At 46.1% G+C, this 13541-nt stretch overlaps 1 protein-coding gene across 1 annotated transcript in view; it reads left to right on the forward strand.

Moving 5' to 3' along the window:
* Positions 1-218: 218 nt before the first annotated feature.
* mllt3 (MLLT3 super elongation complex subunit) overlaps positions 219-13541 on the forward strand; it is a 126690-nt gene continuing 113367 nt past the window's right edge. The window contains exons 1-2 of the mRNA XM_056300579.1: positions 219-308; positions 1184-1367. Of these exons, the coding sequence (XP_056156554.1) occupies positions 267-308; positions 1184-1367 (226 nt within the window). The 5' untranslated portion in view covers positions 219-266. The remainder of the gene's footprint in view (positions 309-1183; positions 1368-13541) is intronic.

Consider the following 13541-nt stretch of genomic DNA (forward strand, 5'->3'; position numbering starts at 1 on the left):
TATTTATTTATTTGGTCGCTTATTTCTTTATTTTTTGAGAAACACTAATTGGGGAAAAGTTATTGGCGCTTGATTGGCTGTCCACGTGCGTCCGCCGCCCTTATTGGCTCCCCTCCCTCCTGCGGCTCCGGTAGGCACGGCGAGCGGCGCATGCGCCCTGCCGCCTCCAGCCTGAGCGGAGGTGGCTCGTTGCCCGGGCAGGACCATGACCGTCGCCATCGGCGCGCCTCGCCTGTCTCGTCCCGTCTGACCCACGCCGTCCGTCCATGAAGCAGGGCTGGCCCGCGGCCTCCACCATGCCCGGCTCGGTGAGTGCTCCGCCACACGCGGGTTTGCCCGGCGTGCGTTGTTCTCCCCGCGGGTCCCGGAGCCGTATTGCGTCGGTGATGGACGAGCCGAGGACAGCCGAAGTCCCGCAGACCGAGACGCGCCTGTTCGGAGCCTCTCGTTTCCCACGAGCGGGCATGACCGCTCGCGCCGGGAGTAACGTGGCGTGAAGCGGCCGCAGCGTTCATTGCAATTCGGGGCGCGTGTTTTCCGCTCGTGCTGCGCTGTCGGTCGGTGCCTGGCTCGTGGTGGGTTCCTGGCCCACGTTTCTGACGTAATTACCCCCCTTCGGAGTCTCCAATGGGAAACAAACAAACAAACAAAAAGCCAAACGTATGACTGCCAGGTTGAGGCTGGCGCTCCGACCGCACGCAGCGGGCCGGTTCGGTGGTTGCAGGGTCCCCGCTGCTGCGCTGCCGGCTCGGCTCCAGTCTGGCTCGCAGCAGCCGGGGTCCGGCTCGCAGGAGCCGGGGTCTGGCTCGCAGCAGCCGGGGTCTGACTCGCAGGAGCCGGGTCCGGCTCGCAGGAGCCGGGCTTGCAGGAGCCGGGGTCTGGCTCGCAGCAGCCGGGCTTGCAGGAGCCGGGGTCTGGCTCGCAGCAGCCGGGGTCTGGCTCGCAGGAGCCGGGGTCTGGCTCGCAGCAGCTGGGGTCCGGCTCGCAGCAGCCGGGGTCTGGCTCGCAGGAGCCGGGGTCCGGCTCGCAGCAGCCGGGGTCTGGCTCGCAGGAGCCGGGGTCTGGCTCGCAGCAGCCGGGGTCTGGCTCGCAGGAGCCGGGGTCCGGCTCGCAGCAGCCGGGGTCCGGCTCCAGTGTGTCTGTGACCGCTTTGTTTGACGTTACTGTTCCTTCCTCCACGCAGGGTGCTGCTGTTCAGGTGAAACTCGAACTTGGTCATCGCGCCCAGGTCCGGAAGAAGCCCACCGCGGAGGGCTTTACGCATGACTGGATGGTGTTTGTCCGAGGACCGGAGCACAGCAACATCCAGCACTTCGTGGAAAAAGTTGTCTTTCACCTGCACGAAAGTTTCCCCAAACCAAAAAGAGGTAGGACTCGGACGCTTCGCCGGTTCCGCACTCGCTTCGCGGCGAGCTTTCTACCTTATTGTTCGTTTAGAGCCCCCCGCTGCAGGAAAGACCCCCGGGTTCAAGCCGTATTTTGGTAAGCCCCCCCCCCCCCTCTTGCTGAAATGTAAGTGAGGGTGCCGGACTTGCTGTACGGGTCCTGACCATGTGCTCTGAGTTCCCCAGCTAGTAGGAACACGCGCGCTCACGTGCCTTCCCTCAAACTCTGTTTAATGCTGCTCAAATACTACACGCTGGTGCAGCGGCAGGGGTTCCGCTGGTGATCACTTTGATTAACTTGTCATTTCTGCATAATTTACTGACACATATGCAGATACGGGTAATTAGAGTGGTGTGTGATTCATCCACTCACCGGTGCTGTTAAGTCAGGACCTTCACCACCACCACCACCACCACCTAACACAAAGCATGGCTGAACTAGAGTCCAGGTGCCTCTAGGTTTTCAATCAGCTTGGGCTGCAACTTCTGCATCTTGGCCACATAAAACTTTGCTCCTCCTCCTCCTCTTCCTCCTCCTAGCTCGCTGCTGACCAGCCTTTTTTCTACCTTTTACTTTGGCATTGCATAAAACGCAGCATGCAGTGTGCAGCAAACTGTTGCCCTAGAGTGAACTGGGTAAAAGTGCAATTTTCAGAGTACCAGCGACTGAAGCGTTCACGATTTGGATGTTGGGGAATTCGCTATTTTTCTATGCCAGCAATACTTGGTATCAAAAATGACATTTGTTTGCATGTAACTGTTTAGGACTGTAGCTATGATCCTGATGTTTGAATGTGCAGAAATGGTGTGCAGTGTCTGCCCACACACACACACACACACACACACGTGTAAATCAGCACACATTTTCTGTAGTCTGCTGCTGCTACTGTTACTTTTGGCTGCTCCCGTTAGAGGTCGCCACCGCAGATCATCGTCTATAGTCTGTTTAGAATTAATAATCCAGTATGAGTAAAGCCAAGAAGGGTCGTTGTGATCAGTGGGTGCTTTTTTGTGTGTGAGGCGGAGAGTCTTTGTGGGGTGCAAAGGAAAAGATCAATTGGAATATTTGCTGTTTTGGAATTCCACCCCCCACCCCCACCCCCCCCCACACACACACACACAACAGAGTTGCATTTGAGGATTTTTTGCTGTGACAAGAGCTGGGCAGCATGCCAGAGTCGGTGCCTTGCCAGAGGGACCCTGTCATATTGTAATTACACGCAACTCAGCTTGCAGAAGAACATTCATTTTACTAAGCAGTTGTAAGATAACTCTGCTGTCCATTCTTATCAAAATTCTCATTTGTTAATTTTCTAATGTGTGTGTGTGTGGGGGGGGGTTGCCATAATGTGGTAAGGGGAAAGGATAGTTGGATCATTCCTTGTTTAACAACAATTATAACAACTTGCTTCCACAAATCAAATAAAAACCCAGTTTTTAATAAGTTACGAGCTCTTGACAAAACAGACGGTATGAAGGGGCTCTCCTTCCCGTCCTCCAGTGGGAGGAAAGATCTTCTGAAATAGGGGGAGTCTAAACCCGAGAATTAATGTAAGTGTTGCTTATACTGAGTGGCTCCAAGTCCATACTAGTCTGTGAATTCTTGACATGTTGAAGTTGTCTGTCTGGCCTGGTGGGAGCACTCCATGGACCCAAAAGTTAAATGTGGCCGGCAAATGTATATATATTCATGACCTCGCCTGTTGATTTATGAACGACTCAGGAGCTGAACTTCAAAGTTGTCATGAGATTTAAAAAATGATGGTCTATGAGGGAGATTGACCAAGCAACAACGGCCTGTTAAAAAACTGCCATTTATTCCCCAACGCCTTGAAGCAGTCTGTAAATCAAACTCCCCATCTCCTCATTGCAACCTACCAAATCTTAAAACCTCCTTTTTGAAGATCCTCTAATTAGAAGGCGTACCGAGGGCTTTGGCCTCGCTGCAGCCCATCGTTCTGGCCTACCTCTGTTGAAGCCCGTCTTGATAAATGTGATGTCAGGGTCGGAGAACATGGCCTCAAGCTCAGCAAGAGGATACTTAACCTTCAATAAATCTCGCGAGATGACACATGCCATGAGATCTTTCCAGATCCATACGAGGTCTGTGGGACTTGTGTGTTTTTATATGATGACAAATTGTGAGCCTAAGTACTGCTGATCTATGATGCCTACAGGCTTTCTAGTCTCCAGTTAAAACAGAGCCTGATGGAAAAGCCCAGCAGGGCAATGACTGCCGGGCTCTTTTTATTAAAACTGTTCAGGGGAAATGAGCTCTTATAATGTAGTACACTTGGTGTGCTGGCCAGATTTTGCTCCAGTTTGTGAGATGTTTAGCTGACTGGATGTACAACACTCAAACATGGCTGTGTCTGATGTTTAGATGTTGACATCCACAAACTCTTGACTTGGTTAACTGTTGAACTGATGCCATAGGTGCTGAACTGGATCTTTTTTTATCCTCCACTTATGCTCAGTTGGGGCCAAGGCGTCAGCAGACGGGGAGAATAAATGCTTAGCTTGTAGGGTAAACAGTGAGGCTTCTTTGTGTCTCAGAAGGCAGCAGTCCTTCAAGCTTTGATGGCCTTACCTCTGACTGGTCAGGCCTGCGCAGACTGGAGGGGGTCTGGCTGCAGGGTGCTGGATCCTGACCATCCTGCTGAGGGGTCTTACAGCTGGATCTCTCTCTCTCTCTCTCTCTCTCTCTCTCTCTCTCTCTCTCTCTCTCTCTCTCTCTACCACCAAGGATGTACACGCAGTTTCTTCCTTCATGGCCACATTTTTTGATTTAATCAATCTTGCAGCTGTTCGGGATTTACCCTCTTTACTTGGAAAGGAGCCCCTTTTTGGTCAGTTTGTTCTGAAAAGGACCTGAATTGTTTGTCATCCAGTTTATTTTAACTGACATTTACAAATGTAAATGTCCTTTAAAGTGGGGGTTAGCGATCCTGGGCAGAAGTTGGCAAGAGCTAGCTAGATTTTGAAAACATCCTGCAGAAAAATCTGCGCCCTCACTTCTGCCTGAGCTTCATGAAAGCAACAACAAAAAAAAAAGAAAAGATTGACGGCAAGAAGGGGCCAATAGAGATGCCTGCTTGCAAAGAAGTCTCCTGATCGGCTGGCTGATAAGGCACGGGTACAGGGAACATTTTATTTCTATTTTCAACATCTAAGGTGACCATAGGCACTGAGGTTATTTCTTCGGTGCATCTACTTACTCGATAGCTGTCAGGATGCAGAAAGAGTTTGACCAAATATTATGAATGGTGTTCGAAGTTAAAATTGCTGATCACCACTTTTTTCTGTCAAAGTGGTGATATTTCAATGCAAGAGAACAATGTCCGTTCCTGGTAGTGTCTGGATGATACGTCACTGTTGGTGGTGTTATCCACTTGCAGGTGTTTCTGAACGTATTTTAAATACATGTTATTCGTTGCATACCATTTTGCTTTGAAACCCGGACGTTTGGTCTGAGGAGAGGGATGAAGCTGTGAAGAAGAGAAGGCCCAGTCTCATCTCAAACTAGATTTATTGGGTTTAGTGGAACGTAGGCAACCCTATGTACCAGTCCCATCTTTACCTGCCCTTTCTGAGACCACCTCGGCAGTACAGCAAGGCTCAATGTGGTTCAGTGACGTCATAGCTGATGTCTTGTTGTCGTGTATGTTCTAAACCATGGATTCTCCGCCATATGTCATCCTGGACTGGGATGGGCAGGTTGATACTCCAACAGAAAACATTGGCTGACTTGCCTAACTGTTCCCACCCTGTGGTTGAAAGTATGCTAAATAGTAAAGTCAGAATGGATGGTGTTGTTTGTTTGGAATAAAAGACTGTGTCCTCTTGGTCCTCTGGGCACATGGTTTAGAACTACTAAACATTACTTCCTAAAGTCTTGCAGTGTGTTTTGTTGAGTGTGTGTTGTTTGTGCACACCTGATGGCCACTCACTGGATTATATTTAATGGAAGGGTGTATGACTTTCTCATACATTCTGAAATAAAACTACAAACAAATGGAAACTCCCACAGAGGTTTTAGCTGAAACACTGAAGAACCAGCTGTGTATTTAGCCACTCTGGTTCCTGCCCTAATGGCAGCAGGCTGTACTGTATGTATACTCAAGTTCGCGGATGACTGTGATCTGTAGCAAGAGTAGGGAGCAGGTGGAGGAGAGCCTGGAGAGGTGGAGGTATGCACTGGAGAGAAGAGGAAGAAAGTCAGTAGGAGCAAGATGGAATACCTATGCATGAATGACAGGGAGGACAGTCGAATGGTGAGGATGCAAGGAGTGGAGGTGACGAATGTCAGCTGTTCAAAGTAATGGGGGAGTGCAGAAGAGAGGTGGAGAAGAGAGTGCAGGCAGGGTGGAGTGGGTGGAGAAGAGTGTCAGGAGTGATGTGTGACAGAAGGGTACCAGCAAGAGTTAAAGGGAAGGCTTACAAGATGGTAGTGAGACCAGCTATGTTATATGGTTTGGAGACAGTGGCACTGATGAAAAGACAGGAGGAGGAGCTGGAGGTGGCAGAGATGAAGATGCTAAGATTTTCATTGGGAGTGATGAAGAAGGACAGGATTAGGAACGAGTATATTAGAGGGACAGCTCAGGTTGGACGGTTTGGAGACAAAGCAAGAGAGACAAGATGGAGATGGTTTGGACATGTGTGGAGGAGAGATGCTGGGTATATTGGGAGAAGGATGCTGAATATGGAGCTGCCAGGGAAGAGGTGAAGAGGAAGGTCAAAGAGGAGGTTTATGGATGTGGTGAGGGAGGACATGCAGGTGGCTGGTGTGACAGAGGAAGATGCAGAGGACAGGAAGAGATGGAAACGGATGATCCGCTGTGGCGCCCCCTAACGGGAGCAGACGAAAGTAGTAGTAGTAGTAGGAATAGTAGTAGGAGTAGGAGTAGTAGTAGGAGTAGTAGACTGAAGACTAGAATTGCACGATGATGGCCAAAAACGGTAATGCTGTTTGTATTGCTAAACACTGATCACAGTTACCAGTGTCATTAGTCTTGGTTTTTGGAACACTGTTACTGGATTGCACATTTGCAACTGATAACAGTGGGCTTATCCCTTGTTTTCCATGTTACTCCTGACCACTTTATGTCGACCTCCTCACTGTCTTTTCCATCTGTTATTCCAACTTCCCTACTGGCTCGGTCACATGGTGCATGTTGCTCACACACAGGTCATGATGGCTCAGGCGTAATGGAAGCACTTGATGTAACACACAGAGACTAAGATATATCAAACATATATTTAAACATTCCAGTATCGCAGATTTTGTACAATTATTAATTGTGGAAACATAAAATCCCAATCCGATTATCTAGGATTGTGTAACAGCTATGCCACCCTGGCAACACCCACTCTTGTCCAGTCATTTAGTAGTTATAGTGCTGCCATCCACTTCATATATGTCCAGGTTGGATGTTTGTTTTTAGGGCAGCTGTACGTACTTGTCGTTCCTCCCTCTCATTTCCAGAAGAAACAACTTGTTCTCATCCGCTGTTTTCCTGTTTGCACATGGGCATTTCTGTTAAACGTCGTACTTGTCAGCTCTTCTGTGCATCTTCACACAGCAAACGTGAGGCTGTCCAACATGTATAGAAAAGCTGGCTGCAGCGAGACATGGACGGTACACTCATTGCTTCCTGCTGGACTTCCTCCCACACTTGCAGTGATTTGTGCGGCTCAGAGCGGCCGCTCCCAGACACACATGAAGATTAATGACGCGGCAGTCAGTGAAGTCACTGTAGTGCTTCATAATTGCTGTGCAGTTAGAGGACTGGCGTTCAGGTGTTGCCATGGAGACTGCCAAATGGTGATGGCCGTCTCCACACACAGCAGGCTCTGCCTGCAGAGTCCTTTTATAAAACTGGGGTGCTATTTTTTGCAAGGGGAAGCGATGCCCGTGCCACTGAAGCACACTATTTGGTGCTGGCTGCTGTTGAATTTGGAGATGACATATTTTCCAAGCCCTTTTTATATTTAAGGGGATTTTTTTTTTTTTTGCTATTGCGGAAAGGGACAACTTGTTAAGCTGAAAGAAACTGGTCAGTTTGAACTTTTTGACATTTGTGATTTTTTAATAATAATAAATCAAACTTATATAGCGCTTTTCTAACACTCAAAGTCACTTTACAATATCTTTTCAGTGCAGCACTTTTTTATATATATATTTTAAACCAAAGATAAGTGGATAAGCTCAACATGGTGAAAGTCTGCCCCTGCAGTCAGAGGGTGATGTTTCAGCTACTGAGCCAACATGTCACCTTGAGCCTCTGCAGGGTCTGTATGAAGACATTATTACATTCCTCATCCTCTCTCTGTGCTTACTGTGTGATTTAACATGCATATACAGTGCATCCGGAAAGTAGTCACCCCCCTTCACTTTCCCCACATGTTGTTATGTTACAGCCTTATTCCAAAATGGATTAAATTCCTTTTTTTTCTCATCAATCTACACACAATACCCCATAACGACAAAGTGAAAAAGATTTTGTAGAAATTTATTAAAAATAAAAAACTGAAATATTGCATGTACATAAGTATTCACACCCTTTACCCAGTACTTGGTTGAGGCACCCTTGGCAGCAGCGATTACAGCCTCAAGTCTTCTTGGGTATGAAGCTACAAGCTTGGCACACCTTTATTTGGGGTATTTCTCCCATTCTTCTCTGCAGATCCTCTCCAGCTCTGTAAGGTTAGATGGGGAGCGTGGCTGCACAGCTATTTTCAGGTCTTTCCAGAGATGTTCAATGGGGTTCAAGTCTGGGCTCTGGCTGGGCCACTCAAGGACATCCACAGACTTGTCCCGAAGCCACTCCTTCGTTGTCTTGGCTGTGTGCTTAGGGTCGTTGTCGTGTTGAAAGGTAAACCTTCGCCCCAGTCTGAGGTCCTGAGCGCTCTGGAGCAGGTTTTCATCAAGGGTCTCTCTGTACTTTGCTCCATTCATCTTTCCCTCCATCCTGACTAGTCTCCCAGTTCCTGCCGCTGAAGAGCCTCCCCACAGCATGATGCTGCCACCACCATGCTTCACTGTAGGGGTGGTATTAGCAAGGTGATGAGAGGTGCCTGGTTTCCTCCAGACGTGACGTTTGGCATTCAGGCCAAAGAGTTCAATCTTGGTTTCATCAGACCAGAGAATCTTGTTTCTCATGGTCTCAGAGTCCTTTAGGTGCTTTCTGGCAAACTCCAAGCGGGCTGTCATGTGCCTTTTACTGAGCAGAGGCTTCCGTCTGGCCACTCTACCATAAAGGCCTGATTGGTGGAGTGCTGCAGAGATGGTTGTCCTTCTGGAAGGTTCTCCCATCTCCACAGAGGAACGCTGGAGCTCTGTCAGAGTGACCATCGGGTTCTTGGTCACCTCCTTGACCAAGGCCCTTCTCCCCCGATTGCTCAGTTTGGCTGGGCGGCCAGCTCTAGGAGGAGTCCTGGTGGATCCAAACTTCTCCCATTTACGAATGATGGAGACCACTGTGCTCTTCGGGACCTTCAAAGCTGGAGACATTTTTTGCACCCTTCCCCAGATCTGTGCCTCAATACAATCCTGTCTCGGAGGTCCACAGACAATTCCTTTAACTTCATGGCTTGGTTTCTGCTCTGACATGCACTGTCAACAGTGGGACCTTATATAGACAGGTGTGTGCCTTTCCAAATCATGTCCAATCAATTGAATTTACTAGAGGTGGACTCCAATCAAGATGTAGAATCATGTCAAGGATGATCAGTGGAAACAGGATGAACCTGAGCTGAATTTTGAGTGTCATAGCAAAGGGTGTGAATACTTACGTATATGCAATATTTCAGTTTTTTATTTTTAATAAATTTGCAAAAATTTCTACAAAACCTTTTTCACTTTGTCATTATGGGGTATTGTGTGTAGACTGATGAGAAAAAAAGGAATTTAATCCAATTTGGAATAAGGCTGTAACATAACAAAATGTGGGGAAAGTGAAGGGGTGTGAATACTTTCCGGATGCACTGTATATGTACCACAGAACAGACCTATATACCACATATATACCACATATGTACCACATAACAGACCTATATACCACATTTATACCACACAGCAGACCTATATACCACATATATACCACATATGTACCACACAACAGACCTATATACCACATATATACCACACAGCAGACCTATATACCACATATATACCACACAACAGACCTATATACCACATATATACCACACAGCAGACCTATATACCAGATATATACCACACAACACCGATATATACTCCACAACAGACCTATATACCACACAGCAGACCTATATAACACATATACCACACAACAGACCTATATACCACACAATGGACCTATATACCACATATATACCACATATGTACCACACAACACACCTATATACCACATATATACCACACAACGGACCTATATACCACATATATACCACATATGTACCACACAACAGATCTATATACCACATATATACCACACAACAGACCTATATACCACATATATACCACATATGTACCACACAACAGACCTATATACCACATATATACCACACAACAGACCTATATAGTACATATATACCACATGTATACCACACAACAGACCTATATACCACACAACAGACCTATATACCACATATATACCACACAACAGACCTATATACCACATACATACCACACAGCAGACCTATATAACACATATATACCACACAACAGACCTATATACCACATATATACCACACAACAGACCTATATACCACATATATACCACACAACAGACCTATATACCACATATATACCACATATGTACCACACAACAGACCTATATACCACAAATATACCACACAACAGACCTATATATACCACATATATACCACATATGTACCACACAACAGACCTATATACCACATATATACCACACAGCAGACATATATACCACACAGCAGACCTATATATCACATATATACCACACAGCAGACCTATATACCACATATATACCACACAACAGACCTATATACTACATATATACCAAACAACAGACCTATATACCACATATATACCCAACAACAGATCTATATACCACATGTATACCACATATATACCACACAACAGACCTATATACCACATATATACAACACAACAGAGCTATATATCACATATATACCATACAGCAGACCTATATACCACACAACAGACCTATATACCACATATATACCACACAACAGACCTATGTACCACATATATACCATACAGCAGACCTATATACCATACAACAGACCTATGTACCACATATATACCACACAACAGACCTATAAACCACACAACAGACATATACCACATATATATACCACACAACAGACCTATACCACACAGTAGACATATATACCACACAGTAGACATATATGCCACACAGTAGACAGAAAACACAACAGACCTACACTACCGTTCAAAAGTTTGGGATCACCCAAACAATTTTGTGTTTTCCATGAAAAGTCACACTTATTCACCACCATATGTTGTGAAATGAATAGAAAATAGAGTCAAGACATTGACAAGGTTAGAAATAATGATTTGTATTTGAAATAAGATTTTTTTTACATCAAACTTTGCTTTCGTCAAAGAATCCTCCATTTGCAGCAATTACAGCATTGCAGACCTTTGGCATTCTAGCTGTTAATTTGTTGAGGTAATCTGGAGAAATTGCACCCCACGCTTCCAGAAGCAGCTCCCACAAGTTGGATTGGTTGGATGGGCACTTCTTTGAGCAGATTGAGTTTCTGGAGCATCACATTTCTGGGGTCAATTAAACGCTCAAAATGGCCAGAAAAAGAGAACTTTCATCTGAAACTCGACAGTCTATTCTTGTTCTTAGAAATGAAGGCTATTCCATACGAGAAATTGCTAAGAAATTGAAGATTTCCTACACCGGTGTGTACTACTCCCTTCAGAGGACAGCACAAACAGGCTCTAACCAGAGTAGAAAAAGAAGTGGGAGGCCGCGTTGCACAACTGAGCAAGAAGATAAGTACATTAGAGTCTCTAGTTTGAGAAAGACGCCTCACAGGTCCCCAACTGGCATCTTCATTAAATAGTACCTGTTAGAGCCTGTTTGTGCTGTCCTCTGAAGGGAGTAGTACACACCGGTGTAGGAAATCTTCAATTTCTTAGCAATTTCTCGCATGGAATAGCCTTCATTTCTAAGAACAAGAATAGACTGTCGAGTTTCAGATGAAAGTTCTCTTTTTCTGGCCATTTTGAGCGTTTAATTGACCCCAGAAATGTGATGCTCCAGAAACTCAATCTGCTCAAAGAAGTGCCCATCCAACCAATCCAACTTGTGGGAGCTGCTTCTGGAAGCGTGGGGTGCAATTTCTCCAGATTACCTCAACAAATTAACAGCTAGAATGCCAAAGGTCTGCAATGCTGTAATTGCTGCAAATGGAGGATTCTTTGACGAAAGCAAAGTTTGATGTAAAAAAAATCTTATTTCAAATACAAATCATTATTTCTAACCTTGTCAATGTCTTGACTCTATTTTCTATTCATCTCACAACATATGGTGGTGAATAAGTGTGACTTTTCATGGAAAACACGAAATTGTTTGGGTGATCCCAAACTTTTGAACGGTAGTGTATATACCACACAGTAGACATATATACCACACAGTAGACATGTATACCACACAACAGACCTATACCACACAGTAGACATACTATATGCCGCACAGTAGACGGGTAACACAACAGTCCTATATACCACACAGCAGACTGAAGGAACCAGTACATGAGATACTGCGTCCGTATGCTTAAAGCTGGGGTAGGCAAGTCTCTTTGTTGGTGAAAAATGTCATATCCCTCTTAAAGCTGTGAGTAATTCAAATGGTCTGCAGAGAAAAGATCAAGCCTCTGTGTTTAACCCTGTGCCTGTGTTCAGGATTTCAAAATCTCATCTAAACTCCCCTGATTGGTTAAAGCTGTACCACTCCTGGTAACGTTCAGCCAATCGGGAGCACTCTGTGACAGAGCTGTCTTTCTGCTTGTCAATCATTTACATCCTTACTGTGGGTTATCTTGTCACTATGGATGTTGTAGAGGTGGACAGACTACGTGGCACTCGTCTTGATAATACTTCACCATTAACATACACAAGTGCTTCACAGCATCAGTGCTGGTGTAACAGTGAGATTTGCTGACATTTTTTTGACGACCAATACATTTTATTCTCCACGGCAAAAGGCCATTGGACCATAGTCATGTTTAGAGAGATACTTCACCTATAAGTACAAAAGTGCTTAGCATCACTAAAAGATTTGCTGAAATCTTTTTTACATACATCGATTATCAACAAAAATATGAGTCTTGTCAGTCACAACAGCCAGCCAGAATCAGGCATGAGTGTGAAGGGAGGGGTTATGGGAGGGAGGGAGAAAGCAGAGCGGGGCTATTTTTTTTGGGGGGGGGGTGTTATGTCAAACTTTCTCACTTCAAAGTTGCCTACCCCGGCTTTAACCGTTTGAGAAGCTACGTTGCATTTTTCTCATATTTATCAATGAACAGGCTTATGAACGGTTTACTATGCATGCCAAAGGCCAGTTTTGTCCTAAATACCTTATCTGAACCAAGCACCAATATTAAAACAGTATCAAACTCTTTTGCCATACCTATGTCAATATATCGTTTAGGCATTTTTTTAATTGAGCATATGAGGCTTGAAGTTAATTAGCTAATGATGCTGGGCTGTAATATGGAAGACAGCCTAAGGTAAGGTAGGTGATGGAATGTGCTTCTATTGTTGTTGCTTTGTTCATGTGTGGCTGAGTATTGGCTGCCCAGCATTAGTTTTTGATGAACTAGATGGGCCCATACTGGGGACCTGGTACCCTGCTCCCCTGCTCCCCACTCCCCTGCTCCCTTGCTCCCCTGTCCCCCTGCTCCCTGCTCCCTGCTCCCTGCCCCCCTGCTCTCTGCTCCCTGCTCCCCTGCTCCCTGCTCCCCTTCTCCCTGTTCTCTGCTATCCTGCTATCCTACTCCCCTGTTCCCCTTCTCCCCTGCTTCCCCACTCCCCTTCTCCCTGCTCCCTTGCTCTCTGCTATCCTGCTCCCCTGCTCCCTGCTACCCTGCTCCCTGCTCATCATCATCGGTGGTCACTCGGGGTCAAGC

Source organism: Lampris incognitus, chromosome 20 (genome assembly GCF_029633865.1).
Source record: "Lampris incognitus isolate fLamInc1 chromosome 20, fLamInc1.hap2, whole genome shotgun sequence".
Classification (NCBI taxonomy): Eukaryota; Metazoa; Chordata; class Actinopteri; order Lampriformes; family Lampridae; genus Lampris; species Lampris incognitus.